This window comes from Schistocerca gregaria, chromosome 4, assembly GCF_023897955.1.
Source record: "Schistocerca gregaria isolate iqSchGreg1 chromosome 4, iqSchGreg1.2, whole genome shotgun sequence".
Classification (NCBI taxonomy): Eukaryota; Metazoa; Arthropoda; class Insecta; order Orthoptera; family Acrididae; genus Schistocerca; species Schistocerca gregaria.
Window position 1 is genome coordinate 774,457,350 of NC_064923.1, and position 18,401 is coordinate 774,475,750.

General features: G+C 40.1%; 1 protein-coding gene across 1 annotated transcript in view; it reads right to left on the reverse strand.

Annotated features, from left to right (window-relative positions):
* The window catches only part of LOC126266642 (nuclear pore complex protein Nup155), a 223,436-nt gene that overhangs the window by 135,809 nt on the left and 69,226 nt on the right, over window positions 1-18,401 (reverse strand). The window contains exon 11 of the mRNA XM_049971033.1: window positions 1,340-1,721. Within this exon, the coding sequence (XP_049826990.1) occupies window positions 1,340-1,721 (382 nt within the window). The remainder of the gene's footprint in view (window positions 1-1,339; window positions 1,722-18,401) is intronic.

Genomic DNA, 18,401 nt, shown 5'->3' on the forward strand with positions numbered 1-18,401 from the left:
TAATTACAGAAACATAAAACATATGTTCTTTTGTCAATTTTAAGGTATTTTTAATTTCCACATTTTACGACATATAGCTGGTGAGAAGTAGTCCTAATATCTAAAATAAATTTTTAAAGCACCACCCTTACGTAAAATTGTTATTTATAGAGATCCCATACTCATCCCAAGTTGAAATTTTCAGAATATGTAGATGGAACGTGTATCTTTCACATATATTTTTTTGAGAATTAAAAATACAGTTTTTTCAAAATTCGGTAATTTTTTTAACAATTTGTGTATATATATTAAACTAATGATGTTTGGTATCTCATAAAAACTCTTTAAAAGAGCTTTCCAATGAAGTAAATTTTATTGTTCTAGCTTAATTAGAACACGAGTTGTAAAGAAACAACATTGTTCTGCAAGTCAAAAATTTGTCATCCTTTCAATTTTTGAAGGTCCATTACTCTAACTTTTCATCATAAAAATGTGAAAAAATTAATTTGCGTCATGATTTATGAGTAATATATGCATACCTAATTGCAAAAAAATCTGAGAGGGTAAGGTTGTAGCACTTGTTGATTTGACATGGAATTGCCCATATGTTCTAATCACAATGAAGTAGTCTGTGTTATCAGACGAATAAATCACTGTTAACCGATTTGCATTTATACAATTTGATTTGCTAATTATGCCTCTGACAGCAAAACGTGGCATGCAGATAACTCCATATGGTAAGTTTTCAGCTTTCGCACAAGTAAATGTGGAGATTTTCTTTGCTTTATCACCAGCCAAATTCTTCAATAATCATTTTAAGTTAAATTTTCAAACTAGCTGCATGCATAATTTAGCCACAGTTTGGTTGGATGTGAAACAAGGTTCTTCAAAACACAAAGAGCTCACAAGAAGCAGATCATCTCGAAAGTAGATGGGTCTGATCTCACCTCCCCTATACTCCATCCAAGAACAGTTCCATAATCCCTGCTGTTGACTTTATTTGAATTTTACTTTTGCCCCTGTGAAAATATTTTAAATTTCCACTCGGCAAACAACTCATGAATATGTGAGTTCCCGTACTGGTACTGCATTCTCTCATAAAATAAACAATTGGGGGGGTGGGGGGGGGGGGGCGGGGAATTACAGCCACAAACGGGACCCATTTATCAAATTTAAGACAAAAAAAAAAAAAATGTAAAAAGTTGAAGTGCAAAGGTGAAATGGATAATATTTCACACACTCACAATCACTACTTCAAGTTTCATTGCAAAATATTAGTTTGCATTGTTTTTCATTTTGCACAACTGAATATTAGATGTTTCATTAATAATTCACAATTATTTATGTGAAGATACAATACCTTCATGTGTGGTGTGGCTGGGTGGACTCGCAATTCTAGGACTTGCAGGTGTCAGCACGGTGTCGACGAGCGGGTTTGGTGGTGGTGGTGGTGGTGGTGAGAGTGCACCCGTACCGCCACCAACAACACTTCCACCACCAACACTTACACCACCAACACGTGGCTCGCCACCATAAAGAAAAAATGCACGAGTTGCCCACTCAGCAATTTGTGCATTCTGCGCACTGTCAAGGCACGCCAACATTAGGCAAGTTGCACAAGCTTGCTCCTCACGCTGCTCTCTGAAGAAAGTTCTGACTGCACCTGTCTCTGGACCACGACCATCTGTTAGGAGCTGGCGCAATACATCAACAGGGCGTAGTTTGGCTAGTATCTCTGCTCCCTGAAATATACAAAACCTTTCGCTTTTGACACTTGGAACCTCTTCTAAAAATTAATGGTAAGCCTATTCACTGCAAAATGATGACAAAATTAAACTGTACCAGAGGGGATGAGGAAGTGGCTCTGGTTATTTGCTTCTGTGCCAGGTCGGGAGGGTAGTTGCGGGATGCGAAAGCTGTTTTCAGGTTGTTGGTGTAATGGTTCAGGGATTCCTGACTGGAGCAGATTTATTTGCCACGAAGACCTAGGCTGTAGGGAAGGGACCGTTTGATATGGAATGGGTGGCAGCTGTCATAATGGAGGTACTGTTGCTTGTTGGTGGGTTTGATGTGGACGGATGTGTGAAGCTGGCCATTGGACAGATGGAGGTCAACGTCAAGGAAAGTGGCATGGGATTTGGAGTAGGACCAGGTGAATCTGATGGAACCAAAGGAGCTGAGGTTGGAGAGGAAATTCTGGAGTTGTTCTTCACTGTGAGTCCAGATCATGAAGATGTCATCAATAAATCTGTACCAAACTTTGGGTTGGCAGGCCTGGGTAACCAAGAAGGCTTCCTCTACGCGACCCATGAATAGGTTGGTGTACGAGGGGGCCATCCTGGTACCCATGGCTGTTCCCTTTAATTGTTGGTATGTCTGGCCTTCAAAAGTGAAGAAGTTGTGAGTCAGGATGAAGCTGGCTAAGGTAATGAGGAAAGAGGTTTTAGGTAGGGTGGCAGGTGATCAGCGTGAAAGGAAGTGCTCCATCGCAGCGGGGCCCTGGACGTGCGGAATATTTGTGTATAAGGAAGTGGCATCAGTGGTTACAAGGATGGTTTCCAGGGGTAACAGATTGGGTAAGGATTCCAGGCATTCCAGAAAGTGGTTGGTGTCTTTGATGAAGGATGGGAGACTGCATGTAATGGGTTGAAGGTGTTTATCTACGTATGCAGAGGTACGTTCTGTGGGGGCTTGTTAACCAGCTACAATGGGGCGACCGGGATGATTGGGTTTGTGAATTTTAGGAAGAAGGTAGAAGGTAGGTGTGCGGGGTGTCGGTGGGGTCAGGAGTTTGATGGAGTCAGGTGAAAGGTTTTGTAGGGGGCCTAAGGTTCTGAGGCTTCCTTGAAGCTCCCCCTGGACATCAGGAATGGGATTACCCTGGCAAACTTTGTATGTGGTGTTGTCTGAAAGCTGACGTAGTCCCTCAGCCACATACTCCCGACGATCAAGTACCACGGTCGTGGAACCCTTGTCCGCCGGAAGAATGACGATGGATCGGTCAGCCTTCAGATCACGGATAGCTTGGGCTTCAGCAGTGGTGATGTTGAGAGTAGGATTAAGGTTTCTTAAGAAGCATTGAGAGGCAAGGCTGGAAGTCAGAAATTCCTGGAAGGTTTGGAGAGGGTGATTTTGAGGAAGAGGAGGTAGGTCCCACTGTGACGGAGGACGGAACTGTTCCAGGCAGGGTTCAATGTGGATAGTGTCTTTGGGAGTTGGATCATTTTTCTTCGTGGCATAGTGATATTTCCAGCAGAGAGTACGAGTGTAGGACAGTAAATCTTTGACGAGGGCTGTTTGGTTGAACCTGGGAGTGGGGCTGAAGGTGAGGCCTTTGGAAAGGACAGAGGTTTCAGATTGGGAGAGAGGTTTGGAGGAAAGGTGAACTACTGAATTAGGGTGATGTGGTTCCAGATTGTGTTGATTGGAATTTTGAGGGAGTGGAGCTGGAAGTGGGAGATTGAGTAGATGGAAGAGACTGGGTTTGTGTGCAATGAGAGGAGGTTGAGGTTTGCAGGAAAGGTTGTGAAGGGTGATTGAGTTGCCTTTCTGGAGGTGGGAAACCAGGAGATTGGATAGTTTTTTTGAGGTGGAGGGTGGCATGCTGTTCTAATTTGCGGTTGGCCTGTAGGAGGATGCTCTGAACAGCCGGTGTGGATGTGGGAGAGGAAAGATTGAGGACTTTTATTAAGGATAGTTAACTAGTTTTACTACACTCAAATGTTAAAACAATTGTAGAACTATATATCTGATATAATTAAATTTCTCGAGACATTTGAGTCTAAATCTTTATCTGCCATAATGATGGATGCTGAAGAAATGGATTAAAATTTGTGCCACAGTCCGGACTTGAACCCAGGTCTCATGGCTTACTATGCGGGAATGCCAGCCATTACACCACCACAGCAGTATAGCTAACATTGCTGCATGGAATACCCTAGGTGAGTATCCTCCATAATACAAACTTCAATTTTAGAGCTACTGGAAAAACAATGGCCTGCATAAGAAACACAAAATAACACTTAGTAAGCAAATTAACACACAGTGACAACTAAAAATTTGTGCCAGGGATGCCAACACAAATTTTCTGCTTATCACAAGCAATTGCCCTAACCATTGGGCTATCTGAGCCTGTCTCCTGGCATGTTCAAAATTCCACTTTCTTAATGTGCCCACATACAGTTTCTAAACACTGTTATCAAAGTTTCTCAAACAGGTGGTGTGCAAATGGCACTAGGAGGTTGGATCAATTCAATGAAGAAATGTGACTTACCATGGGCCAAGGGTATAAGAAATGAATTAAAGGCACACAATGAAATAAGCAAAACAATAAAGATGCCATGACCTGAAGTGGTATCAGTGCTGGCCATTCAGTTATGCTGAATATGCAACCTAGAAAATTGAAAAATTGTGCCCCGTGGAGCATAAAACTGCAGGATCAGCATATCTGAACAGCAGTTCATGTTATGGCATCTTTATTGGTTTCACACCCACTGATCCATTTATTTAATTCCTGTGCACTCAACTTAACAGACTACAATGTGAAAGCTCGTTAGATACCATGTATTCAACGTACAAACACTTTTCAATAATCTTTATTGATCTGTTTTATTCATAACGCAATAAATTTCTGGGTCATATGATGACATCTTCACACACTCATGACATACAAAATATATGACATGTATCAACTTTAATATGACAGTAAATATGCCCAATTTCCTTTAATTTCACACACTATCAAACAACTGCATAAAAAGTTAAATGATGGAAACTCCAGACACCCCCCCCCCCCCCCCCACACACACACACACACACACACACACATGCGCACGCACGCACGCACGCAAGCACACCTCAGGCATACACAACCACTCCAGTATCTCAAGCCGGAGTGCAACAACACGTGGGATGCAAGCAGCAATGTGGACAGGGTGGGGAAGGATAGTGGTGTATGGATGGGGAGAGAGACAAGTGCTGTCCAGTGGAGTGTGCAGGGACTAGATTGCTAACAGGTGTGGCATCAGGAGGTTGTGGGGGGATGAAAGGAACAAAAATGGAGAGGAGTGGGGGAGTATGGGCAGATTCATTGGCAGAGGGCTGCAAATAAGCAGGCTGGGAGACGAGAATGGGGAGGAGATGATAGGACAGAGGGGGTGGAAATGTTGGGTGGAGGGTGTGGGGACAGTATGTTACTGTAGGTTGACGTCAGGATAATTATGAGAGCGGACACAGTGTTGTAAAGGTAACTCCCATCTGGACAGTTCAGAAAAACTGGTGGTGGGGGTAAGGATCCAGACGACTTGGGTAGTGAAGCAGTCATTGAAATCAGTGAGTTGGGTTCAGCTGCATGTTGTGCCACAAGGTCTACTTTGCCAGTTAGGTGGTGGCCCTTCATCCTGGTGAACAGCTGGTTGGTAGTCATACCAATATAAAAAGATGTGTTATGATTGCAGCACAGCTGGTAAATGACATGGCTGCTTTCACAGGTGTCCGATCCCTGATGGGGTAGGATAAATCCGTTACAGGACTGGAATAGGAAGTGCTGGGCAGATGGATGGATTGGGCAGGGTTTGCACCTGGGTCTTCCACAGGAATATGATCCTTGTGACAAGGGGTTGTGATCGGCAGTGGCATAAAAAAAATACATATAATAAAAAATAAATAAAATTAAATAAATAAACTGATTCACTTAATGTACATGGTCGTGCATAACAAATGATCAAGCAAGTCAGTGTAAAGGCTCTCAGTCACTGCATCTTGGGCAGGACGAGAAAAAAAGTTGAGGGACTAATAACCAAACGGACCTAAAAATGTAACATTCAGAAGAGTAGGATGAAGGAGAAAAGAACTAAAATCAAACACTGTACTCACACTGGCGGCAAGCAGCCACACAATATGGGCATCAACAATGACAGAGGTTGGGTTGTAGGTTTAGTGGTGCAGATACAACAGGAAGTAAACTGACATTGCTATTAAAAAAAAGATATGGTAGGTACTATCCCTTTCTCTCTCTCACATCATTTGCACCTGCACTGCTCCATACCTCTAAATCTCCAATGTGACGCTCCCATCAGTCCTTGTTGGTGTCCATACCATGTGACTGATTGACGGCAAACAGTGAGAGTACCGTGCTTGGTTTTAGTTCATTTTTCCTTCGTCCTACCCTCCCAAACCTTGTATTTTGAGATACATTTGGTTATTAAGCACTCTTTTCTAATCCCACCCATGAGGCAGTGATTTGAAGCCTTCGCACTGAGTGGCCCAACCATTAGTTATGCATGACCAAGTACAGCAAGTAAGTCACTGAGTTTTCTCAGTCTGCTGTTCTTGTTTTTCCAGATATCTCTATATATAAAAGGCAGTATCCTAACTGACTGACTCACTCATCATTGCCCAGTCAAGTATAGAAACTTTAAATTTGGCAGAAGCTTGTATTTTACACTGTAGGCGTTGTTTAAGAAGGGATTTTTCGAGATGCCACTCCCAAGTGGATGAAACATGGAATGAAAGGCTTTTGGAAAGTATATTGTTATTAAGGGAAATTTGAAGCTAGAAATCTGAAAACTGGTATTTGGTTTCTCAGTCAGAAAATAAAAAAGTGTGTTTCAGCATTTTTTGAAAATAAATAATTACTAAAATCTATTAAAGCACTTCTAAAGCTACATCAATGACACTGAGTATTTAATTTCTCAGAGGGGAGATACATGTTTCAGTGTTTCTGGAAATTCAACCCCTAAAGGAAAGCAACAGAGATGGAAATTAAAAAAAAATATTTTGTTACATAAAAAAATTTAAAGCTAAATTTATGAAAATTAGTATGTCACTTCTTGGTTAGATACAAAGAAATCTCTGTTAGATTTGACTGTTGGTATGAAACTATCTCCACAAGAATGCAAAAGGCATGATTAACAAACACTTTGGACTCCAGGTAGCAGAAACACATTTGGTCAAATGAACATTCAGAAAACACCATGCCTATATGGCCTTAATTACCAAGAAAAGCTTAGAACATGTTGCAGTTTGTTAACAACATGAAAAATTTATTAAAAATATATTTTTGCAAGCCATATACTACACAGGAACAAAGCAGCAGGCTCTAAGCTAGCATTAGAGTGACGTAAACACCTATAATAAAGAGAACGGCACTTATCATATCAAAGCAATCACTTCAAACCAGACAAAGCACTTGAAAAAGGAAGGGTACCCGTATAAATACAGACAGAACGCCTGACACACAGCAATGGCTACTTGGTGAAGCTTAACTGTTAAGCTTACGACTCCTTCCACACTACTGTAGCTGCATCTTCATCCATTCGACCTCCATTGTGTCTCATGTTACCATGGACCAACTTTGTTTCTATTTGGAGGGGCGGTCTAAAACTTTTCTCTCCCCTTGAATTTCGAGTCCCAAATTTCAGGTGCAGCTTAGATTCGGGAAAAATTTTTTTCCTTGATTTCGAGTCTCATTTTTCAGGTGCAGCTTAGATTTGAGTAAATACGGTATATTGCAGGGAAAGATCCCAATTGTACAATTCAGAAAAGCCAGTGTTGGTAGGAATGATCAAGATTGTGCAGGCTATGGAGCAGCCACTGAAATGAAACACTGTGAAGCATGACATGTTCAGCAACTGGGCAGTCTTGCTGGCTACTCCTGCGGACAGACAGTTTGTCGTCATGCCCACATAGAAAGCAACACAGAGGTTGCAGCTTGGCTTGTAAATCACATGGTTGCTTCCACAGGCAGCCCTGCTTCTGATGGGAGAGGAGATGCCTGTGACCAGACTGGAGTAGGTGACAGTGAGAGGATGCATGGGACACGTCTTGTATCTAACTATTGATGGGATATGAGCCATGAGGCAAAGAGCTATAGAGTGGGGTGGAGTAGGGATAGACAAGGATATTCCGTATGTTCGGTGGGTGGCGGAATACCACTGCGGGAGAGATGGGAAGGATAGTGGGTAGGGTATTCCTCATTTCAGGGCACGAGGAGAGGTAATTGAAACCCTGGCAGAGAATGTGATTCAGTTGTTTCAGTCTTGGGTATACTGAGTCATGAGGGGATTGCTTCTCTGTAGCCAGTCAGTGAGTATATGGAAGGTGGTAGGTGACTGGAGAGGCATGGGAGATATGTTTCTACACAATGTCGGGAGGACAATTTTGTTCTGTGAAGCCTTCAGTGAGACTCTTAGTGTATTTAGAGAGGGCCTGCTTTTCACTCCAGAGGTGACAACAGGGAGTGGCTATGTTGTATGTAACAGACTTCTTGGTACGGAATGAATGGCAGCTGTCAAAATCAAGGTATTGCTGGTGGTTGCTAGGTCCAGTATGACAGAGATACTGATGTATAGAACGTATATGACATTACTCCCACCTACTTTGTACAGTTACACTGAAATGCTGATTATTTGCATATTCGAGCATGTAGTACATTTCCTGCTTATTTGTCATTTTTTGGACGCCATCTTCACACTTTAGCAATTTGATTGGCCAGCAGCGTTTGTGTCCCAAACGTGTATCCTGATACGACTTATGGTGACATATAGTGACCATAGTCTGCGAAAGAAGTGAATGGTATTGACTACTCAGGTGGCCTAATCTGAACGTTACAGGGTGGGGTGAAGGGCACCCCAGTCATTACAGCTTACAGTTATGTCAAAAATTATTTGACATGCAGTTTATATATTGATAACATTTTTATAGACAAATCAAAGGAACAAAATCATAATAAAACCTGTAATAAATGGACTATCACATCATGACATGCAGTTCCTTGTTTTAGATGTAAATTCTAAGAAGATTATCAAGACTGCTAAATCTGAGTACAGGAGAGCAGTCAATCAACCAAAAATTTGAATGTTTTAGAAAACTGCTCAAAGATGTGAACTGGAAAGATGTTTATAGTGCTCATGACATGAATGAAAAATATAATACATTCATGAACAATGTCAGTGCCATGTTTGAAAACTGTTTTCCTCTAAAAGTTATTCAAATTAAACAGAAGTCTATAATAAAACCATGGATTACATAAGGAATAACGATTTCCTGCAAGACAAAAAGGAAAATGTATCGGTCGACCAAGAACAGCTCCAATGCTGATGATTTAGCTAAATACAAGGAATACTGTAAAATATTAAAAAAATAATTCAAACATCTAAACAAATGCACTACAAGAAGAAGACAGCAATGCCAGGGAACAAAACAAAAACAACATGGGATATAGTGAAAGAGGAGACTGCTAGAACCAGAAAGGAACAGGAGCAAATAGCATTAAAGGTAGATGACATAAGTAACCGATGGGCATAGTGTGGCAAATCTATTTACCAAGTACTTTATATCCGTTACTGATAGAATGGGATTGTCAGGATCAGTAAATAGTGCTCTTGCCTTTACAAATAGCTTCAGGTACATGAATATGTCACTCACTTCCATAATAAAATCTTGATGAAATATCAACAAAGTTAATTAAAGGCATGTTCTTGTGAGTTTAGTACAATTCTAAGGTACTTGTGGAACTGGACATTTCCTGACTGGCTAAAATATGCAGATGTTAAGCCTCTATTCAAGAAAGAGGATAAAGTGATACCATCAAGCTACAGACTGATTTCACTTTTGCCAGTATTCTCAAAATTTTTAGAGAAAGTAATGTACAGGCAGCTTCTCAACCATCTGACCACAAATGACACATTATCAAGAACAGTTTGGATTTCTGAAGGATTCTGACATTGAGAAGGCTATTTACACCTACAGTGAAAATGTACTTAATTAATTAAATAACAAGTTACAAGCAGCAGGTATTTTCTGTGATTTGTCAAAGGCATTTGATTGTGTGAACCACAACATCCTTCTAAATAAATTACAATTCTATGGTGTCATGGGCAGTGCTGCAAAATGGTTCAAGTCATACCTCGCTAACAGGAAACAAAGGGTGTCAGTGCAAGGGACTAGTAAATTAAGTCATCATTCATCATCAGACTGGGAAGAAATTATATGTGGTGTCCCACAAGGATCCATCTTGGGGCCATCACTTTTTCTTGTGTAGATTAATGATCTCTTATCAGTTACACTGCCAGAAGCAGAATTTGTTTTGTTTGCAGATGACAAAAGTATTGCAATAAATAGTATGTCGAATGTAGTTCTAGAAAGAATTGCTAATGATATTTTCATGGATATTAATAAATGGTTCAAGGCCAACTCACTGACATTAAACTCCGAAAAGACTCACTATATGCAATTCAGAACCTGTAAGAGGTTTCCACCCAGCATAAGCATAAAGTACAAAGAAGAGCAGATGGAAGAGGCAGACACTGTTAAATTCCTGGGATTACAACTTGTTAATAAATTCAGTTGGGAGGAACACACCACAGAACTGCAGAAACGCCTTAACAAATCTGTATTTGCAATTCGAGTCTTAGCTGTCATAGGTGACATAAAAATGATAAAGCTTGCATACTTTGCCTACTTTCATTCCATAATGTCATATGGTTTGATATTTTGGGGTAACTCTTCAATGCAAACAACAGTTTTCAGAGCCCAAAAGCGTGTAATACGTATTATTTGTGGAGTAAATTCATGGATGTCCTGTAGAAACCTCTTCAAAGAACTGGGTATACTAACTACTGCCTCCGTATATTTACTCCTTAATGAAATTTGTCCTAAATAATATATCTGTTTTTCCAGCAAACAGCTCAGTTCATACATACAATACCAGGAACAAAAATGATCTGCACAAGGACTTAAAAGCACTTACTTTAGTTCAAAAAGTGGTCCACTACTCAGGAACATTTATCTTCAATAATTTGCCAGCAAACATAAAAAATTTACAAATAAGATCAGTTTAAAAGGAGCCTGAAAGACTTACTAGTGGCCAACTCCTCCTACTCCATTGACGAATTTTTTAATAGAAACAAATGATGTATTGCATATATTCATATTATTAGTATTGTTATTCCAGCTTTAAAAAAACGCCAAATATTGACATGTTCCACATCCTTGAGGATCTCCTCAGCACAGATCTATGGAATGAAAACCTAATCTAATCTAATCTGATCTATATGTTAATGAACAATTACTATTTCTAATCTACCAGTGAATCCCTGCTTCTTTAAAGAATCAAACTTCTGCACACAAAAAGGTTCCAAACTTCTGATTACTTTACAAGTAGGTTAAGTACTTGACATTAAGCATTCAAGTGAGAAAAAGTTTAGAAAATGTTTGAAATTACACTCTGTTTTAAGCAAAACAGTTTGTCATTCACCTCAAAATTCATGACGTCATACCTCCTGAACCAACTGGCATACCATGATATAATTAGGCAGGTACATTCAGTGGTGTACATTGATACTCTTTGCAAAACATGACGTGAATAGAGCTTGCACGAACAGTGGAAATGTAGTAAGCAATCAACTTTTTTCCTTTAATCATTTTGTGTGGGGTGCCAGCGAGAGAAAGTTTTGTAAGGATTTGAAATTGTGTGCAAGTTTGTTGGAACTTGCTAAGTGCTCTCATTATCAAATACTTGACGACCTTAGTCCAGGTATTTGCGCACTATGAGTTACGATGCCTCAAAATACAAACATATTTTCTAACTTTAAAACTTGTGTACCGTGTCAAACTTTTAAGGAAGATTAAATCACTTTACAAGCAATTATGATAAACTTTTACAATTATTAAATTAGTACTATAATTATATGAAGTACCACAAAATTTTGTTTGCCCTGAAAGCTGTGTAGACAGGCAATCTGCATACATTAAGCTCAAATATTTATAGTTTGTTATGCTGCACAACAGAAACCCCAACTATTCTCTTCATATTGTACAGCAGTCACAGCTTTTGCTTTCATCGTTACATATCTTCATTAAAAAATTGTCCCACCAGAGATTGATAAAAGAATATAACCATATTATCAATTCTAACTTAATAAAAATAAGATGCGATGATCTCCCAATGGCTTTTTCTCACTTTGAATTCCTGACTAAGGCATTTATAGTAACAGAATAGCTTCACTCATATCACTGTCACAATGTTGACTGCCTGCCAGATGTACAATTAATTTTTCCAGAAGGTATTCTGCATCGGTCCCAGAAAAGCTCTCATAAGAACATGATTATTCCTCCTCACTTTTAATGAAAACTCCTTTAAGAAAAAGTTCGCTTTTAAAACGCATAACATTCTGCAAATTAAAATCAATTTTTTATACCATTCCTGTGGGTTTCTGACTTATTTCAGTTTCACATATATTGTACTTCGTGACAACTGCAGTAAATTGCAGTAATTCTTTCGGTTGGCACATACCCAGATCACAGTTTTTTGCTCAAATACTTTAATTCCCTTGTAGCGAGAACAAAACACATGTTTATCAAATTGGAAAAGGATCAACGTGACCTTGGTCAAGTGATTTGATGTCACAGTAAAAAAATACAAATTCTGAGATGAGAAGCATAGCTGTTTGTCATCAAATTTATCACTTTTACGTTTGTCAAGTTATGGCCTATAAATGTAGGAAGTTGACAATTAAGCAACCAGATGCAGTCCTAAGTGTTGAGTTAGCTGTTGCTCTGGATCCAAAAGGAAGAACCTTCATAGAACAACATCCCATGATGTGGAAAATATTCTTTTAAAACATTTTCCAGGAATGAAAAATACCAGTATTCCTGTAAGCAAAAAACATATGCAAGAGAAGGTTCATGGTATCATCCCAAAGATTGTTGTTAAAAATTTCGGTGCATCAAATGGCTTGTCACATCATTTTAAAAATGTCAATCATTCATTTCATAGAGAGTGGAAAAAGTGAGACTGTGGACATAAGTGTAAACTATTGGAAGAACATTACTGAAGGGTGTAGGAGTAGAGGATCCCAGTGGAAACACTGCGAACAGTAAAGAATCACTTATTGACTTCAATACATAATGCAGTTAGGTGACACGCCTTTCCCTGTTGTTCCTGGCTGGTGCCCTGAGCAGGTGGCAGCTTCTGCCCTGGCTGTTGAGCTCAGTTCTACATGCTGACTGAAGGTCCATGGTCAGCTGGCAGTGTTTAGAGTCCACAGCCACTGATGTCAGTAGCGCGGTATTTTCATTGGTGTTGTGGAGGCCCTGTGGCTCCTCACTCTGTTTGTGGTACTTGAAGATAGCTGTCTGCGTGGTACAACTTGACTTGCTGCCCTCTGCCAGGAGTCTCAAACCGCATGGTGCTGTGGCATCAAGTCCCACTATGAACTCAGCAGCAGCAGCATGAGGTGCAAAAGACAGGTCGGTGGGGCTGTAGCACACACTCCTTAGTGCCGGTGTAAGGCACAGTGCGGTTTTGGAACTGTGGCTGTGGGTGCCCAGTTGTCTCACTGTCCAGTGTAGCTCTGGTGGTGTGGTGGTGGTGGTGCTGCTGCTGGTTTCTGGTGATAAAGTGATCCGCTGCCCTGAACTCAGAATTATTTATATGTCACTGGTGTTTCATAATAACCTGGCACCTAGCTACATTGCCAATAAACACAAGACTTGCCCTAGTGTGGCAACTTCACCTGCCAGCAGTAAAATTACTGCTGCACAATCGTTTACTGCTGCTCTTCACACCTCAGGAGGTTTGAATACCTACGGGACAAGATACAGATATTGATGCCTTGTCTTATACATGCACAAGTGGTACTTGGTGTCATCCATGTAACAGACCTGAAGATAACATGAATGGAATGTCAAAACTGGCTGCCTTATAAAACAACCTCAAAATAACGGCTGCTGGTACAGTATTAATACATTTCCTCTACCAGCCACTGTCCCAAACTTCTGAGCCCAGGATGGAGCTGCATTCACTTAATTAAGTAGGCATTATGTGTATCATCGTACAGTCTGTCACTCATCTTCAACACCTTCCCCGTGCACCAGCATCATCGGCAAACAACTGTACACTGCTGCTCACCCTGTCTACAAGATAATTTATGTATACAGACAATGATAGCAGTCCTATGACACTTCCCTGGGTGTGACTAAGCAAGCTGGGATATTTTTAATCCCCTTTTGTTTTCCCATATGCTTCCTTAAATTCGTTTCATTAATTTTAAATATTTACAATTAGCAAACATGAATATAATCTGCATTTTCATAAAAGAGAAAGACTGCCCCCTCTGTTTTAAAGCATATAATACCAGATAAAATTTTGTGTGTGGTTTTATGTATGTAATGGATTTTCTAATTTAATTAGACTATTCCTAGTTAGTATCTTTTGTTATAGGGCACAACCGGTAATTGTTTCATAACTTAAATTCTATTGCTGACGTATAAACAAATATATATTCTCTAATAATTGGAAACGTTTGGGAGACTAAACAATAGCAGTCTTAAAGGAACTATTTGGCTCTATTTGAAAATATGTTAGCAAAACCAGCCTCTAATTACTTCCAAAGTAATGAAGTTTTGTCAAAAATAAATATTTGTTAATTTCATGATTTAAACAAATAATTCGGCTTAACCCTTGTAGTAAAAAAACTGTTTAAAAGACGAAATTTTTCGACCTAGTCAGTTAATTTAATGAGTTAAGTTTTAATTGTAATGTCTGTAAATTTAACTTCGAACAACGTGTAGTTTCGGTACCGATTATTTTGATGATATATAGGGGCCTGATTTTTGGTTACGATATAGTCAATCCACGGCCGAGTTCCTAACGAGTAAGCTGTGCTGGTTAGAACAACAACAATGCTTCAAATTAACTGTGGAATAAGTGTTAAAAAATTAGGCTGTGTGTAAAAACTGTGTCTGATCTATACGTACCTGATTATTCTTCAAGAACTGTGAACTTTGTGGTTAGGTTTTACTGCTCTTAAATATTCAACCCCCCCTCCATGAACCATGGACCTTGCCGTTGGTGGGGAGACTTGCAAACCTCAGCGATACCTATAGCCGTACCATAGGTACAACCACAACGGAGGGGTATCTGTTGAGAGGCCAGACAAACATGTGGTTCCTGGAGAGGGGCAGCAACCTTTTCAGTAGTAGCAAGAGCAACAGTCTGGATGATTGACTGATCTGGCCTTGTAGCAATAACCAAAACGGCCTTGCTGTGCTGGTACTGCGAACGGCTGAAAGCAAGGGGAAACTACGGCCGTAATTTTTCCCGAGGGCATGCAGCTTTACTGTATGGGTAAATGATGATGGCGTCCTCTTGGGTAAAATATTCCGGAGGTAAAATAATCCCCCCATTCGGAACTCCGGGCAGGGACTACTCAAGGGGATGCCGTTATCAGGAGAAAGAAAACTGGCGTTCTACGGATCTGAGCGTGGAATGTCAGATCCCTTAATCGGGCAGGTAGGTTAGAAAATTTAAAAAGGCAAATGGATAGGTTGAAGTTAGATATAGAGGGAATTAGTGAAGTTCGGTGGCAGGAGGAACAAGACTTCTGGTCAGGTGACTACAGGGTTATAAACACAAAATCAAATAGGGGTAATGCAGGAGTAGGTTTAATAATGAATAAGAAAATAGGAATGCGGTACACTACTACAAACAGCATAGTGAACGCATTATTGTGGCCAAGATAGATACGAAACCCACACCTACTACAGTAGTAAAAGTTTATATGCCATCTAGCTCTGCAGATGACGAAGAAATGATGAGATAAAAGAAATTATTCAGGCAGTGAAGGGAGACGAAAATTTAATAGTCATGGGTGACTGGAATTAGAGTGTAGGAAAAGGGAGAGAAGGAAACATAGTTGGTGAATATGGATTGGGGCTAAGAAATGAAAGAGGAAGCCCCCTGGTAGAATTTTGCACAGCGCACAACTTAATCATAGCTAACACTTGGTTTCAGAATCATGAAAGGAGGTTGTATTCATGGAAGAACCCTGGAGATACTAAAAGGTATCTGATAGATTATATAATGGAACCAGGTTTTAAATTGTAAGACATTTCCAGGGGCAGATGTGGACTCTGACCACAATCTATTGGTTATGAACTGTGGATTAAAACTGAAAAAACTGCAAAAAGATGGGAATTTAAGGAGATGGGACCTGGATAAACTGAAAGACCCAGAGGTTGTGCAGAGTTTTAGGGAGAGCATAAGGGAACAATTGACAGAAATGGGGGAAAGAAGTACAGTAGAAGAAGAATGGGTAGCTGGGAGAGATGAAGTAGTGAAGGCAACAGAGGATCAAGTAGGTAAAAAGACGAGGGCTAGTAGAAATCCTTGAGTAACAGAAGAAATATTGAATTAAATTGATGAAAGGAGAAAATATAAAAATGCAGTAAATGAAGCAGGCAAAAAGGAAAACAAACGTCTCAAAAATGAGATCGACAGGAAGTGCAAAATGGCTAAGCAGGGATGGCTAGAGAACAAATGTAAGGATGTAGAGGCTTATCTCACTAGGGGTAAGATAGAAACTGCCTACAAGAAAATTCAAGAGAGCTTTGGAGAAAAGATAACCACTTGTATGAATATCAAGAGCTCAGATGGAAACACTGTTCTAAGCAAAGAAGGGAAAGGAGAAAAGTGGAAGGAGTATATAGAGGGTCTATACAAGGGCGATGTACTTGGGGACAATATTATGGAAATGGAAGAGGATGTAGATGAAGATGAAATGTGAGATACGATACTGCGTGGAGAGTTCGACAGAGCACTGAAAGACCTGAGTCGAAACAAGGCCCCCGAAGTAGACGACATTCCATTGGAACTACTGACTGCCTTGGGAGAGCCAGTCCTGACAAAACTGTACCATCTGGTGAGCAAGATGTATGAGACAGGCGAAATACCCTCAGACTTCAAGGAGAATATAATAATTCCAATCTCAAAGAAAGCAGGTGTTGACAGATGTGAAAATTACCGAACAATCAGTTTTATAAGCCATAGCTGCAAAATACTAACACGAATTCTTTACAGATGAATGGAAAAACTAGTAGAAGCCGACCTCGGGGAAGATCAGTTTGGATTCTGTAGAAACACTGGAACATGTGAGGCAATACTGACCTTACGACTTATCTTAGAAGAGAGAATAAGGAAAGGGAAACCTCCATTTCTAGCATTTGTAGACTTAGAGAAAGCTTTTGACAATGTTGACTGGAATACTCTCTTTCAAATACTGAAGGTGGCAGGGGTAAAATACAGGGAGCGAAAGGCTATTTACAATTTGTACAGAAACCAGATGACAGTTTTAAGAGTCGAAGGACATGAAAGGGAAGCAGTGGTTGGGAAGGGAGTGAAACAGGGTTGTAGCCTCTCCTTGATGTTATTCAATCTGAATTTTTCACAAAGTAGGTATTAAAATCCATGGAGAAGAAATAAAAACTTTGATGTTCGCCGATGACATTGTAATTCTGTCAGAGACAGCAAAGGACTTGGAAGAGCAGTTGAACGGAATGGACAGTGTGTTGTAAGGAGGATATAAGATGAACATCAACAAAAGCAAAACACGGATAATGGAATGCAGTCGAATTAAGTCGCGTGATGCTGAGGAAATTAGATTAGGAAATGAGACACTTAATGTAGTAAAGGAGTTTTGCTATTTGGGGAGCAAAATAACTGATGATGGTCGAAGTAGAGAGGATATAAAATGTAGACTGGCAATGGCAAGGAAAGCGTTTCTGAAGAAGAGAAATTTGTTAACATCGAGTGTAGATTTAAGTGTCAGGAGGTCATTTCGGAAAGTATTTGTATGGAGTGTAGCCATGTATGGAAGTGAAACATGGACGATAAATAGTTTGGACAAGAAGAGAATAGAAGCTTTCAAAATGTGGTGCTACAGAAGAATGCTGAAGATTAGATGGGTAGATCACATAACTAATGAGGAAGTACTGAATAGGATTGGGGAGAAGAGAAGTTTGTGGCACAACTTGACCAGAAGAAGGGATCGGTTGGTAGGACATGTTCCGAGGCATCAGGGATCACTAATTTAACACTGAGGGCAACGTGGAGGGTAAAAATCGTAGAGGGAGACCAAGAGATGAATACACTAAGCAGATTCAGAAGGATGTAGGTTGCAGTAGCATTGAGAGCTGCATCAAACCAGTCTCAGAACTGAAGACCACCACCACCACCACCACCACCACCACCACCACAACAACAACAACAACAACAACAACAAATATTCAACAAGAAACTACTGTAGCAGTACGTGGAGTTTTGCCTGTTAACTATTAATAAGGCTTATCGAAGGTTAAATAACAGTGCACTGGCCATATAACTGTATGTTATTGTGCGGTTGTGAACAGTGAAATAAAAGACCATGATACACAACTCTGCACCTGATGGCTACATAATTTATAGTAGTCAGTGTTGGAATCCACAACCTATATTTTTCAGCCAGTGTAGCAACGTAGTACGTCAACACTGAGGACAATCAATGAATGAAGAATAAAGGCAGGTGGGACCACCACATGTGGTGCTCTTCGGGCGACAAGGACTTGCGAACTCTGGAAAGTAAATCAAGAGCTGTATACAGTGC